At 35.3% G+C, this 14,598-nt stretch overlaps 8 protein-coding genes across 8 annotated transcripts; 5 read left to right on the top strand and 3 right to left on the bottom strand.

Moving 5' to 3' along the window:
* Window positions 1-113: 113 nt before the first annotated feature.
* On the top strand, window positions 114-1,031 carry C5L36_0C03680 (uncharacterized protein; the record flags this gene model as incomplete). The annotated part of the gene is made up of 1 exon (XM_029466047.1): window positions 114-1,031. The coding sequence occupies one exon, from the start codon at window positions 114-116 to the stop codon at window positions 1,029-1,031; it is 918 nt and encodes a 305-aa protein (XP_029321907.1).
* A 485-nt stretch (window positions 1,032-1,516) lies between these two features.
* On the top strand, window positions 1,517-2,581 carry C5L36_0C03675 (uncharacterized protein; the record flags this gene model as incomplete). Its single annotated transcript, XM_029466046.1, has 1 exon — window positions 1,517-2,581. One exon carries the CDS (start codon window positions 1,517-1,519, stop codon window positions 2,579-2,581), a length of 1,065 nt encoding a protein of 354 aa, XP_029321906.1.
* A 65-nt stretch (window positions 2,582-2,646) lies between these two features.
* C5L36_0C03670 (uncharacterized protein) lies at window positions 2,647-6,480 on the bottom strand (the record flags this gene model as incomplete). Its single annotated transcript, XM_029466045.1, has 1 exon — window positions 2,647-6,480. The coding sequence occupies one exon, from the start codon at window positions 6,478-6,480 to the stop codon at window positions 2,647-2,649; it is 3,834 nt and encodes a 1,277-aa protein (XP_029321905.1).
* Window positions 6,481-6,810: 330 nt separating this feature from the next.
* On the bottom strand, window positions 6,811-7,377 carry C5L36_0C03660 (uncharacterized protein; the record flags this gene model as incomplete). The annotated part of the gene is made up of 1 exon (XM_029466044.1): window positions 6,811-7,377. One exon carries the CDS (start codon window positions 7,375-7,377, stop codon window positions 6,811-6,813), a length of 567 nt encoding a protein of 188 aa, XP_029321904.1.
* Window positions 7,378-8,006: 629 nt separating this feature from the next.
* Window positions 8,007-8,717, top strand: C5L36_0C03650 (uncharacterized protein; the record flags this gene model as incomplete). The annotated part of the gene is made up of 1 exon (XM_029466043.1): window positions 8,007-8,717. The coding sequence occupies one exon, from the start codon at window positions 8,007-8,009 to the stop codon at window positions 8,715-8,717; it is 711 nt and encodes a 236-aa protein (XP_029321903.1).
* A 357-nt stretch (window positions 8,718-9,074) lies between these two features.
* Window positions 9,075-9,863, top strand: C5L36_0C03645 (uncharacterized protein; the record flags this gene model as incomplete). Its single annotated transcript, XM_029466042.1, has 1 exon — window positions 9,075-9,863. One exon carries the CDS (start codon window positions 9,075-9,077, stop codon window positions 9,861-9,863), a length of 789 nt encoding a protein of 262 aa, XP_029321902.1.
* A 521-nt stretch (window positions 9,864-10,384) lies between these two features.
* C5L36_0C03640 (uncharacterized protein) lies at window positions 10,385-11,620 on the top strand (the record flags this gene model as incomplete). Its single annotated transcript, XM_029466041.1, has 1 exon — window positions 10,385-11,620. The coding sequence occupies one exon, from the start codon at window positions 10,385-10,387 to the stop codon at window positions 11,618-11,620; it is 1,236 nt and encodes a 411-aa protein (XP_029321901.1).
* A 267-nt stretch (window positions 11,621-11,887) lies between these two features.
* On the bottom strand, window positions 11,888-13,873 carry C5L36_0C03630 (uncharacterized protein; the record flags this gene model as incomplete). Its single annotated transcript, XM_029466040.1, has 1 exon — window positions 11,888-13,873. One exon carries the CDS (start codon window positions 13,871-13,873, stop codon window positions 11,888-11,890), a length of 1,986 nt encoding a protein of 661 aa, XP_029321900.1.
* Window positions 13,874-14,598: the final 725 nt, after the last annotated feature.

Raw genomic sequence — 14,598 nt, 5'->3', positions numbered from 1 at the left:
TAGATTTGGATTTACTCCTTGAGGTTTTTCTTTCTTCTTTTTTGCTTCTCTTTTTCTTCTTCATCTCTCGTTCCTTAGTTCCATAGACCAAGTAACTATATAATATTCCAACAATGTCTGAACAAAAGATCCAATCCAACTTCTGGACCGATTTCTTAATGGGTGGTGTCTCCGCTGCAGTTTCCAAGACTGCAGCAGCTCCAATTGAAAGAGTCAAGTTATTAATTCAAAACCAAGATGAAATGATCAAGCAAGGCAGATTAGCAAGAAAGTACGATGGTATTGTCGAATGTTTCTCTAGAACTGCTAAGGACGAAGGTATTGTTTCCTTCTGGAGAGGTAACACTGCTAACGTTATCAGATACTTCCCAACCCAAGCATTAAACTTTGCTTTCAAGGATAAGTTCAAGAAGATGTTCGGTTTCAAGAAGGAAGAAGGTTACTGGAAATGGTTCGCAGGTAACTTGGCATCTGGTGGTTTAGCCGGTGGTACTTCTCTTTTATTCGTTTACTCTTTAGATTACGCTAGAACTAGATTAGCTAACGATGCAAAGGCTGCTAAGGGTAACGGTGAAAGACAATTCAATGGTTTATTCGATGTCTACAAGAAGACCATTGCTTCCGATGGTATTGCAGGTTTATACAGAGGTTTCTTGCCATCTGTTGTCGGTATTGTTGTCTACAGAGGTTTGTACTTTGGTTTGTTTGATTCCTTAAAGCCAGTTCTTTTAACCGGTTCTTTAGAAAACAACTTCCTTGCAGCTTTCTTGTTAGGTTGGCTCGTCACCACCGGTGCTTCCACCGCTTCTTACCCATTAGATACCGTTAGAAGAAGAATGATGATGACTTCTGGTCAAGCTGTCAAGTATAAGGGTGCTTTCGATGCTTTCTCCCAAATTGTTGCTAAGGAAGGTGTCAAGTCCTTGTTCAAGGGTTGTGGTGCTAACATTTTGAGAGGTGTTGCAGGTGCTGGTGTTATTTCCATGTACGACCAATTACAAGTTATCCTTTTCGGTAAGAAGTTCAAATAAGCTTTTTGATTATAACGTTTAATTTTATTATTCTTTTATTCAATTAACTTATTTATACTATATTCTTACCCTTATTTAACTTGGTTATATCAAATATGTAAACATTCTTGTTTATACATTTTATAATGTTCTTAACGAGTATATCTCAAATATTACGGCGCATTATAATTAAAAGTTTGTTCCTCTCACCGGTCAAATTCAGGTACTTGATCCTCAGATTTTCAGGTGGAAGTAGCGAAACAGTTCCCCATATAGGAATAAAATATTGAGATTGGTGGCTGGTTTCAAATTATCCTCTTAATGTTTATACTTCGAGATAATACTCGTCTTTGAGAGGGGGAAAGAGAGTATGACTTCTCAATGGCTCCTTGATCAGTAATAATCTTTATATATCCTCTTATATAGATAGATAAATCTTGTGCTTTTGAATTCAAATGCATCATCAGATCCGCCCTCCTTTTTCCTAGTCAATCACTTTACTAACAATGGCTGCTCCTAAGATCTTCGATAAGTTCAACAAGATCAGAACAAGAGAATCATCACCTATCCGTCGAACAGAGGTTCCAATTACCTCCTCTTCACCTGTTTCTACTCCCCGTAAAGTTCGATCACATACAAATCCTAATGCAAAATTAATACCAATCAAAAAAAATCTTGGCTTGATTCCAACACTAGACTCATTTTCCGATTCCAGCAATGAAGGCAAAAGGCACATGAATGACGTTGCAATCGAAGTTAAGATGGATAACCAGAATGTGCACCCCATGGATGAACCACTGGTGCTAAGAAATGGGAAGGAGATTTACCCTTCAATTAATTCTAGTGTGGATAATAAGGAAAAGTCCGATCTTATGGTAATCTTGGCGGGTTTGCTAGAAGCATTCACAGGTATAGTCATACGATTTTGGAACTCAGATCTTCATTTCAAAATTACAATCTCAGAAGGCAAGCCATTAAAAGTTCATATACCATCACTTGTTTATTCTCTCATTGGATTCAAGCTTATACATACTTTATTCTTTAAGGATTCTAACCAGTCTGTTCGTATCACGCAAACACCTACTAATTATGGAGGATTCAAGGCTCCTTTTGTTATCATTATGGTTATTGTAATTGCAGGGTGGTTTTTCTCACAAAACCTATCAAGAGAACAGAGTCGTTCGACAAAAATACCTCACAAGTCGGCTACTTCTGCTATGTCAAACAGTAGTATTAACAGTACAGATATCGAAGATGAAATTACTCTAGTTGATTCATTAGGTAGCAAAAAATTTTCGGAGAATGAATTATGGGACAACAAAACACCAGATATTACACCACCAACCTCTAGGAAAAACAGCTTCGAAATGAAATTAGACACTTTACTTGCAAGGGAAAAAATCAAGATAGATAAATTTTCGACCCCAGTTCAATGTCGCCGAGAAGCAAGGCACAAAACTACGAAAACTTTGAATTTGAATCTCCCTACAAATTATAAAAAGCGTAAGAGCAATGAATTTGACGAAATGACAATCCAAGCAAGAGAACAACTGCTAAAAGCTTTTTACTAGAAATTACCCCGCATATATAGCATAGTTACCCATGTATAAATAAAAATAATGTATTGTATTGTGAATCATTTGGTTAGCTTCTCGTAATCATATAGTTTGACTTTGAACCTGTTTATCTGCATACTAACCTCAGAACCAGAATCGACATGAATATTCGGCTTACTTGCCTTTGCCCAAGACATATTCTGATCTATGTCTTTGATTTTGAAACGAGGAACTAGTTGTGTGTACTTCACATATAGTTCCTGTGCAATGACGTTTTGATCTTCTTCCATCAATCTTTTTATCACTGATTCACATGCCTGATTCATCAACACATTATCATTGCTTTTAATCAGATACGTCAGAATTGAGTCTATGTTTACGAAGTCATTCATAGTGGCTGAATATAAAAGATCTGTAATCAAAAGTTTAGAAACTTTATACTCTGGGAGAATCGTGATCATCCTCTTGTAGAATATTGATAATAAATCCGAATGTTTACCAACAAGTATGAAAACACAATTCATAATGTTGAACTTCGCCTTTTTGGACATAAAAGGCTTTCGCAATAAATATTCCGAAAAGTCAATAATGTACATTAGCTCACTAGTGGAAAGATCTTGTGAGTTCTTGCAAATTGAAAATAGGATATTGTATAACAATACGACGTTTGATTCAACAAAAGTATCAAAGCACCTTGGTACCTCTGTAAAATATGCTTCCAAACGTTGCTTTTCATCCGAATTAATTATATTCCAAAGTCCACTTTTTCCGAAATTCGCATCACCATTATTTATAATGTATATCATTTTAACCATTGTTTGAAGATCATACGAAAGGCTCCGTGTGTATAGAAAATGTAACATAAATGGTTCGAGTAAATATGGTGGAAGTATGTCTTCGGATCCATTAAATACCTGTTTGCACTCAGAAACAAACTCATCAATATCACAGCCTTTTAAGTCGCAAGTTTTCCCTCTGAACGTAAAAACGCTATGATACAGTTCATAAAACTTCAGGCACTTTATTGTATCTTTACTGTAGTCCATATATCCCAACGAATCTTGCATCATACCTTTGATAGAAATATTTTTTTCCTTACTAATAAAGCGTTGCATGAATTGTTCGATTAAAGGAGAAAAATATCTATTATCAAACTTCATCCACTTGGTACGCTTTGCTGTGGGACTATTAATCAACGGATTAGAGATATCAAGGCCTAATAGGTCGTATACATCAGGGTTCTTTTTTCGAAATTCGGAGTGAAGAAATGATCCAATTTTTTCAACATAAGGAACTGTGTGTGACATGTTTCTCAACAGTTTAATAAAAAATATTTTTTCTTTGTCAGGAACTTTTCCAAATAGTGAAGATATTAAGTCAGCTGAAAGTGTGATGTCAGATTCATATTTTGCAACTGTTGAAAGGGTTTCGACAATGGAATATTCGGACTTTTTATCATTTTTCAGTAAGCTCTCTTTAAAATACTTTTCCAAAGTTTCACTCATATCTACTTTTAATTTCCAATCTGGGCTGAATGCATCACTCTCCGCATATGAATATAGTTTGTAAAGTATCATGGGACTTGACCCTTTGGTTACGATCTCGCTCTGCAACAATCCAAACACTTCTTGCCGAAATCTTACCTTTTCTTCAACTTTTTCTATGCTTCTTGCATAGGACATGCACAATTTATACCAGTAAATGATATTGAAATCTGATTCGGCATTTCGTAGAGAGCTTTTTAAGGCTACCATGAATATGTCTACAGGTAGTTTATGCTTTCCTGAGACTGGTAGCAACCGTTTAGGTTTCACATAGGAAGTTAGTTTAACAATTGTATCTGTTTGGTCCCTATAACTCGGTACTATTGTCGATGCACATATGATTCCAGATGCAAAGTTCGATTGAATACAGTTTTTTATGAAAATATTGTAAAGTCTTAGTCGCTGTTCTTCAGTGACCTTATCTATGAGATGTTCGGCGTGTAAGTAGTCAGATAAGGTTTTGAGTTGCGTGTATGCCTTTGCATTTGGTATTTTCAAAGCTGATAATGCTGCATAATGATATTCAATATTATAATTAAAACTTTCCAAAACCTTGAGAATTTCAGTATGTTTAGGAAAATTTTCATTATACTTGGTAATCAATCTAAACATTTGAACGGGTGTTAGCAAACTTATTATCTTCTTGATGGAATTAACGTCACAATCATCTGGTACTAAATACTGTATCCTTTCGGGCTTTTCCTCGATCCATTGTTCCATGATAGAACCGTCAGGTAAACTAAATTTATGTTTCATTAAGATGTGAATAAATTGGTCTTTCTCTGGGTTGCTAAGGTCTTGAAACATTTCTTTGACGTCGTCTGTATCTAGAGTAAAAAACCTGTCACTACCATATGTGTCCATTATATTCAATAATTGTGCGGTGTCATTGGAATAGTAAGATTTGAGGTCGATAATGGGAAGAGCAGCAAATCTAGGAGGTCTAAAATCTGTATGAGATAGGTAGTCCATCGCATAGTTATGGAAGTTTTTCTTGGTGTCCTTGAGTTCAATTGCTAATTCAAATAACGCAAAATTGAAACATTTTGTTATTTCATTAGTGGGCCCCAAAATAGAGACATCATGTATTAGATTCTTCAAAACTTGAACTCTAAGCTCTGAAATCGTTTTCCGGAAAAATAAGTAATATATATTGATTGGTATTTGTTGTGTATCTTTTGCTATTGTAGATCTGCTTTTATGGCCTTCGTAGTTAACAGATTCTATATCTGAATATCCAATTAATGAAGGAAAACATTTTGATACGTCGCCATAAACTAAAGATATATAAAGAAATAAAGTCTTTGAGGTAACTTTTTCAAAATTTGAAAGGATAAACTTTTCAAACATAATATCTAATAAAGTGGACGGCAACGAAAGGAGATACTTAAGGAAACCATCAAATTTTTTGTTATTAGATATACTTTCCATTTTGTAAGCTGCAATAGGTATCTTCAGGTCAAATAGCACACATTTAACACTATCCGCAAACCTTTTATATTCGGTGTTTTCCATTATATCTTCCAATATTCCCAAATACTCTAATATTTTGGATCTATCTCGGAGCGGGAGGTAAACATCTGTGATAATGCTTTGAATAACCTTAGGGGAGAAGGATTTTTGCATTACTTTCCGATATAATGGGGGTAAAGATGCCCTAAAAGATAATAAATTTACGTCTTTCTTTGACACTCCAAATATTATTTTGTACTTAAGTGTTAAATTACCCGATCTCATAATTTCTGTAACTCTCAATGATACTTGATTATCCAAAATAGTAATCCCTTTTGACAGTAGGTAAATCAGCAATTCAACAAAATCATCATCTGGAAGATTTAATAAAGAATGTACTATAATTGGTTTTATTGATCTCAACTGCAGATCGATATCATATGTTGCTTGTAATATTAACTTATCTATACTTTCTTTGAATTCACCTAGTTTCCGTGATGGTATCGTACCATCATTCAAAAGGGAAAATTGCTTTTTAAACTCAAATAGCCCGATATTCAATGACGTTGATGGGATAATAATCGAGGTTTTGAAGTCTGTACGAACGCTGTCGTGTCCTTTTGTTGACGATTCATTACTCTTGTGAACCGATTTGTTATTTTTATTTGGTTTTAAAGAACAAAATGATCTGTGATTAAAAACGTTGGTATGACTAACCCCTATACATTCAATTCTAGAGCCCGGACAAGTGAGAACTGTTAAATGTTTACGCCAAAACATGGCGTGTAAGAAAACCTGAAGTGTATAAATAACCTGAAGTATATAAATAATCTGAAGTATATAAATAATCTGAAGTTTCTTATGTAAATGAAATTTGAAAAAAAAAAAAAACTTTAACGATACAGCAAGTACGTACATTAAAATGTTCTAAAGATTTAAAAAATACAACCCCCCTACTCCTACAGTAGATAATAGCTAGTCATCAACTAACAATATTGAAGATATACAATAGAAGCACACTAGAATTACAATATTACTCATAACTTGGAAAACCATCCTCCTCAGTGAATAATTAAAATTACTGGAGCTTCCACAATATACAGCTACGCATGTTTAAAAAAAGTGGTGCTTCCCTAATAAATCATGATCGTTATTTTACATTAAAACCGATGACAGTAAATAACTGAGGACCATTAAATTTATTCTTTTGGCTATCTTATTATATTAATTCCGATGCTATAGACAAATTTATAAAGTCTTGGAAGGGATTTCAAAAACAACTTGCTTACCAGTCAACTTTTGGTAGATGGATTGGAAAGTTTCTAACTTGTAATCAATGTTGGTAGAGTCCTTGGAATCCAACAAAACCTTTGCAATCTTGTTACCACCAACCATGTATCTGACTCTCTTACCAACAATTTCAGTTGGGAAGACTAAATCATCCAAAATCTTTTCATGGACAGCAGTCAAAGTTCTGGATCTTGGTCTCTTTTGGCCTAATCTGGAACCTCTTGCTGGCTTAGGTAAGATTCTTCTTTCTGCAAGGAAGACAACATGTTGGTCTGGGAACTTCTTTTCTAATTCTCTAGTCAATCTGATTTGAACCTTGTGGTATGCAGCTAAAGAAGGAACTGGGACAAGAACGACAATAGCCTTCTTGTTACCCGAAACTTCAATCTCCTTAACGGACTTGAATTGAAGTGGTCTCAATTCAGCCTTTAAGTCAGAGTTAGTTTCTAAATCAATAAAAGCTTGTGCAACTTGTAATTCTAATTCAGTTGGGTTTGGGTTTAAGACCTTTGCTGCTGCAGACATGTTGATACTTGACGATAGGAGGGCTCTTCAAAAGACGTAACTCTCTGTTTCTTCAACCATTTTTCATTTTTTCTGTATCATCAACTATCTTCATGTTGAAATTCTCGCTCACGAGAGAGCCCCTCGTCTCGTTAGAGAGCCCCTCTGTGGAAAAAAAAAATACAAATTCAAAGAGGTTCTGCGTGCGGTGCGCAGTCCAAACCCTCATATATTGCACGTGCCAATGCGAGGGTTCTGTTGAAAAATGTTTGTTCCAATAACGAGCCTCCACTGATTTTTGGTGATTACCATCGATTATTAATGTTATCTCCTAGATTGATGGGGGAGTTAGATACTGGTTGTTTATTGGCTTGTATACTGTTTATTACTATAAAAATAAGAGTGCAGTGTCTAAATACTAATGGCGCTTAGTCGTTGATTATGTAATTAATATGTCATACTATGAGTCCAGTGGATTAATTTCATATAATATTTTGTGGGGAAACAGTGAGTAACTTTTTTTTTTCCAAGATTCGATATTATTCTAGCCGATACACTTAATTTTTTGACTTATCTCATCTAATGTTTGGACGATTTTCCCGTCATATTTCTCGTCTAAAACCAACCTTCTCTCACCTATATCGAAAGGGATGTCTGACTTGGTCGAAAAATCTAAGAAACTTTGCGCTTATACTGCGGTTGACAAGAATTTAAAGCCAAGCCATAAAGTTATTGGTATCGGTTCTGGCTCTACAGTAGTTTATGTTGCTGAGCGTATCGGTCAGCTAGAAAACAAAAACCACTATGTTTGCATTCCCACTGGTTTCCAATCTAAACAGCTAATCATTGAAAATGGTTTGAGGTTGGGTGGTTTGGAAGAATATCCAACTATCGATATTGCATTTGATGGCGCTGATGAGATCGATACCGGCTTGAACTGTATCAAAGGTGGTGGTGCTTGTCAATTACAGGAAAAGTTGGTTGCTGACTCAGCAACTGAGTTTATTATTGTTGCAGATGATCGTAAAAATACCGGTGCGTTGGGTAAAGGTTGGAAGAAAGGGATTCCAATTGAAGTCATCCCAAATGCATATGCTAAGATCAGTAAAGAGCTAAGAGAACTAGGTGGCAATCCAGTAGTAAGGTCTGGTGCTCCGTCAAAAGCAGGTCCTGCAATCACTGATAATGGCAACTTTGTCATCGATTGTGATTTTGGAGAAATCGAAGTCTCTAAAGTAGAAGCGCTCAACAGTAAAATCAAAGCTATGATTGGTGTTGTGGAAACAGGTTTATTTGTTAATATGGCCAAGAAGGCTTATATTGGTAATGCAGACGGTAGTGTTACTACATTATCTGTTTAATTTATTTTACTAGTTTATTTTTGCTCCTGAGAATAGGATTACAAACACTTAAAGTCTTTAATTACAACTATATATAATATTCTGTTGGTTTTCTTGAATTGGTTCGCTGCGATTCATGCCTCCCATTCACCAAAGGTGGAGTGGGAAATAACGGTTTTATTGCGGTAATTAGCAGAGGCAAGAACAGGATACACTTTTTGATGATAAATCTGTATTATAGTCGAGCCTATTTAGGAAATCAAATTTTCTTGTGTTTACTTTTCAAATAAATAATGTTCGAAAATTTTTACTTTACTCCTTCATTTAACTATACCAGACGTTATATAATCAACACCTTCTGACCATATACAGCTCAAGATGTTTAAGAGTCTGTTAAATTTTTTCAATCCATTTCATGGAGTACCAGGAGGTACTACAAAAGAAACTGCTGCTCTATCAAAAAGCCATGAAAAAAACGAAAAAATTATAGATCAACCTCCGAATAAGGATAAAAGATTAAATGATACCGCTGAACCAGGTAAAGAAGATATAATCACAAGCATTCCTGAACGTCCTACTCTTAGTGTTTGTGAGATAGTAAATGAGGACCTTGTCTTGACCGATGATGGTCATGAAATTCCAAATACTGAATCTGAACTCACTGATAAATCTGAAAAAATTGATAAAAGTAATGATTCAAGTGAAAAGAGGCTCAAGAGAGGTGACAATCTAGACCAGAAGGTGAAGAATGGATATCCAGTAGACAGTGAAAAGGTACCTGACCATGAAACTCAACAGACGTCAGGAAAAATACCAGGAAAGTTATCAAAGGAAGAAGCCGATGATTCAAAGAGTGACTCGATGGACGAAAGCGATACAGGGATCAAACACATAAAAATCCAAGATATAGCTACACAAAACAAAATTGAGGAGAATCCAAATGAGACCAAGAAGCAAAAAGGCAAACAAAAAAAAGTTGGCTCAGATATCGCAAGAAAAAGAGCCAGGCACACAAAATCTGTGAAAGACATTGCAGAAGAAAAATATGCAAAAAAGGATGAAACAGGGGCAGCTATTTTGCCTCCAGCCAAGAAAAGGAAGACTATGCAAAGTATTAGAAAGTTGGCTAAGTTAAGGAAAAATGTGGACAACCCTGTTAAACACTAATTTCTCTCCTTTCATAATTTCAACTTCTTATTTCTCCTTTAAACTGTAGACTAACCATACGTGTATGAGTAATATCTTATGTATTTATCAAGCAACTGATTCTTTCACTGATAGTGTTGTAAATGAGCAACTAAAAATAATATTGCTACATCATTTGTTTGACGAGAAATGGGGTTTGGATTTTTGTACTGAAACTAACATATAATATATCACTAATTTGAATCTGCCCATTGGCTGAAATCCACTATCTATTTTATCAAGGGGTAGCAGAGGACACTGAGTTTTGCATGATTTTTCAATGGTCAAGTTGACTGCTTTAGACCGAAGGATGCGAAATATATAAAAGTTAAAGCATTTTATGGGATATCATTTCCTAATTGGGAAATATTCTCCTGGTTTATCAAGGGATTGGAGCTATCGACGAAAGAACCCATGTTCTCTATATAATAGGACAATTCACTAACTAGAAAGATGGCTAAATTATTGCACTAGAATGATGCATTGATAAACTGAAAAGAATAATGATGCCTATGACTTTACCCCAAGGAATGACAATGTTCCCTGTTTTCATTGTACTTGCAAGCATTGCTTTCGCATTATACAAAATAATTGAAAAAGCTGCCAATAATGGCAAAGTAACCAATCAATCGTTTAGCAAGACGTATATCCCTGTGTCTGTTAAAGATGCAAACAACAAACATAGGACAGTTGGGCATTGGAAAGCAGAAATTTTTGAATATCCAGCTGTTGAGGAATTCAAAAATTGGTCAATTAAAGATACCCCACCATTACCGTATCGTGCTTTCAAGCATACTTACTTTTTTACTATGGGTATCAGATCAATGGAGTGGAATTCCTGGATTGAGATGGATAATGAATGGATGAAATTCCACAACCGGAAACTTGAAAGATTGGAAAAAAGGAGATCCGAATTAGTAGGCACCCAAGACGATGTTTGGGATGCAGCTATTGAACTGCTAATGGAGTTTAGAGAATACCTCCCTAAAAGATATCCCACGTTGTTTACAAAAACTGAAAAAGGTTTGAATAATTTGGTTACTGGTGAGGTCTTTGAATTCAATAATATACCAAAAAGTGAGTTTAAAAAAGACCCAATGGAAATGGCAGCACTTATGACACAAGATGATTTGGCAATTTTGAAAGAAAACGAAGATGGTCAGTATATTTTAAAGGGTGGCGCAATTATGCTTGCAGGTTTCTGGAGATTAAAGGACAAGATAAATTTGCCATTAAGTGCAATTCATACAACGGGGGATGTCCCTAAATATAATGAAAAGTTAAAAACACCAATGGAAAAGTTTTTCACAAGATTGACGTGTGATAAACCGGTTGTAAGAAACAACTATTTTATTCAAACAGATGATGATCTAGCTTGGTCTTCTTCAATAGGCTCGGAGGATATTCCAGATGTTGGATGGAACACTGCTGAACCTGCGAACGATGTCAATATGATTTATTATCGTTCAGAGAGACAATCCGTAAGAAGATTACCACTTACAGGCTGTATTGTTTTCACCATCAGAACTTATTTTTTGCCAATTACAAAAATGTGTTTAGAGCCCCATGTTCCAAAACGCTTATTAGACGGTATTTTAAGTTGGGATGATGATGTTAGACGTTACAGGGGCTACGAAAAATTCAAAGATGTATTAATTCCTTATCTTGAAGAACAAACAAAACTTCAGGAAGAAAGGGGAATAACTGTCGTTAATGAGCCTAACTCGTACCCATTCTGACGAGCTTACGTCTGTTTGAAAAAAATTGAAATTAATTTTAATTTATTTATAAGATTATATAGAAAAAAGGGAATTATACTCAAAATAAGTTTAAAAGAGAAGAAGGGGGGGGGGACAAAATTTGATAGTAAAGAGAACGTTCTAATGAAGATATAACATTAGAAGATAAGGAAAGAAAAAAGAAGGTATAATCAGAATAAGTCAAAAGAATTCCCTGAAAAAAAAATAACATATTGGCGAACGATGAAGAACCAATGCAGAGATATACTAGTTATCATAATACTCAACATTCTTCTTTGCAAAGTCCATAGCATCTACTAGCTGATTATTATTTAAACCATGTCTAAAACGTAAATGTCTTGTTAAAGCATCACAACGACTAAAAGTCTTATTGCTTAAATACCCAGAGTTGTTAACTGTGCCTGTTTTTACCTTTTTAACATTATGGGAACTAGCAGTATGGGATTGGGAATTGTCAATGGAAAATTGCGTGTCCCTGTATTTACAAGCGATGACAACTTCGTTGATAGAGTCCAAACCATGCTTTCTTCTTAAATCGTCTTCACAAAACATGCATCTGTAAAATGACCTCTTAGATGCGTGGATTGTATTTTGATGTCTCACTAGGTCATATGGTCTTGAAAACTTCTTGAGGCACGGTTTGCCCGTCTTAGGGTTAGGTATTGTGCAGATATGCTCTTCGTTTTTATTTTCGTCATATTCTACTCTGCAGTTTTCAGAATGTGAATGAGAAGATACCCTCGGTTTCCTTAGTGAAGGTGCTTGATGAGGCATTAAGGAGGCAAAAGCAGACTTTCTGCTCAGTCTTTTAGGTCTCGAAGAAGTTCTTAAAGATGATGAACGGCGCTCCTTTCTTAGGAATGGTCTTGATTCGGCAGTAACAGACTCTTTTCTATCTTTAAATACAGGGGTGTGCAAATCAGAATCCATGTCGATGTCAATCGCATACTCATCATCATAAAATTCTCCTTCTTCATCTTCTTCGTCATCATCGTGGTCATGGATCTCTCTCTCATTTGCTTCTTCTTCTTCTTCATAATCATCAAAATGTCGCATGTTGAATGTATTGTGATTGTGAATTTGATGTAATTCATCATCAGTCACATTAAAGCTGTTTGACACATTATTGGTGCTACTATCTTTAGTATCATCAGTTGCATAAAGATCCACATCTTCAAAGCTAGTCAAAGGTGACGAAATACCACTGACAGATATACCATTTTGGTTTGCACTTATTGAATTCAATTGATTCGGAACTGTTAACGAATAAATGGAATTCAAATTGTCATAACCGTAATTATTACTACTAGCGTTCCAATTACCATTATACTTGATGTAATTAGTTGCATGATTTTCAAGTGAATTATCACGATCTTCACTGAAAGGTGACTTTTGAAATTTATCCAATTCGTCTAGCTCCTCATCATCATCATTCTCATCCATCTTCATCTCCATTTCATCATCGTCTAACTTATTTTGTAGATCGACCTCATCATCTTCATCTTCTTCATCAGAAAATTCATAAAATACATCATTTGCTTTGAAGATATTTAGTTCATTAGATTGAGGAAACTGTTTATTTTGTAATTCAAGTTCCATCAACTCAGGTATATTCTGTGTATCTTGCTGGTCATAAACAAAGTAGTTATCTTGCGGAACCATCAAAATGTCATCATCATACTCTATTTTCTCTGATTGATTTATATTCTGATTTATGGAATTGTTGAAATTACTTGGAGTAGGATTAGTAGTAGTCTGTCTTGGGTTAACAATTTGGATATCTTCGTTATTATAGTTGCTTTCATCAGTAGTAAGATTCATGATCTCTGGGTTCAGGGGATCTGCAGTGAGGGGGACAGTATATGAGTCCATACTAGCGTAAGGGTTGTATATGTTACCAAAATTAGACCTATTAGTAATATCATGCACATCATTGCCATTGCTCATATTATTATTATTAGTATTTCTGGTCAGCGCAGGAGCGGCTGCTTCGGAAATAGGATTTATCGGTTCCTCATTTTCGGAGAATTTTTGTAGAGAGTCTTGAGACATATTTGGCAACGAGATATATTGGTAAAAGTCATTCTGAGAAGAATGTTGTTGAGAAGATTGATTAGGTTGAATAGATTGTGCTTGTACTTGTGATATATCAGATTGGTTTGTAATTTGGGTAGTCAAAGGTAAATAATCGTCCATGACTTCAGTGTTGGTGCGGGATAATGTGGTTGCCATATTCTGTTTTAGAAACAAAGACTCAGCAAAGAAAACTGAATAGGTGTGTTGAATTTGTATTATATTCTCTAACGAGATAATCTGTAATGTAGGTTGGTGTCTGGAAAAATTTCTCTTTTTTTTCTTTAAGAAGTGTCCTTTAATATAAGAGACTGTATTAGTAATAAAAAAAAACGGGGCTTAATAAACCTGAGAGTTTTTCTATCTGTGCTTTTCTCTGAGTATTGATCTGATGTGATATTCCTGTATTCTAAACAGGTATTCTAAACGAATATAATGGTAGATGTCTTTGTCCTCTATAAGGATATCTCTGGTTTTGTATAGTTCCAAAGAACTGGCTTAAATAAGAGGTTGAGCAAAGAAAAAGAATACGTATTAGGTGGAACTCAGACGAGATTGCAGATTTGATGCTTTCGAAGCGCTCCTAAACGAAAATTAAAAATCACCGCCCCGGTCCGCGAAACGGCAAGGCTCTTCCCAAAGGGGAAAAAAAGAGAAAGTAAACGAAACAGCGGAAAAACCGAGCCCTCTTCGAGAATATTCCATTAATATAGGGAGACTCCTATTTTCTTTTGATGGACTGAAAAAAAGAAAAAAAAAAGAAAAAAAAAACCCCAAGACAATAACCGTTTTGGCCGTCGCGTCTACTTTGTGGTTTTGCATGTTTTATTTCATTACGTTCCTAATTTTCCAAACTTCGCGGATCATAGATTGGGAGAACGAAA

This window comes from Pichia kudriavzevii, chromosome 3, assembly GCF_003054445.1.
Source record: "Pichia kudriavzevii chromosome 3, complete sequence".
In the NCBI taxonomy this organism is placed as follows: domain Eukaryota; kingdom Fungi; phylum Ascomycota; class Pichiomycetes; order Pichiales; family Pichiaceae; genus Pichia; species Pichia kudriavzevii.
Note: the sequence above shows the minus strand (reverse complement) of the source record. Positions and strands in the feature narration are given on the sequence as shown.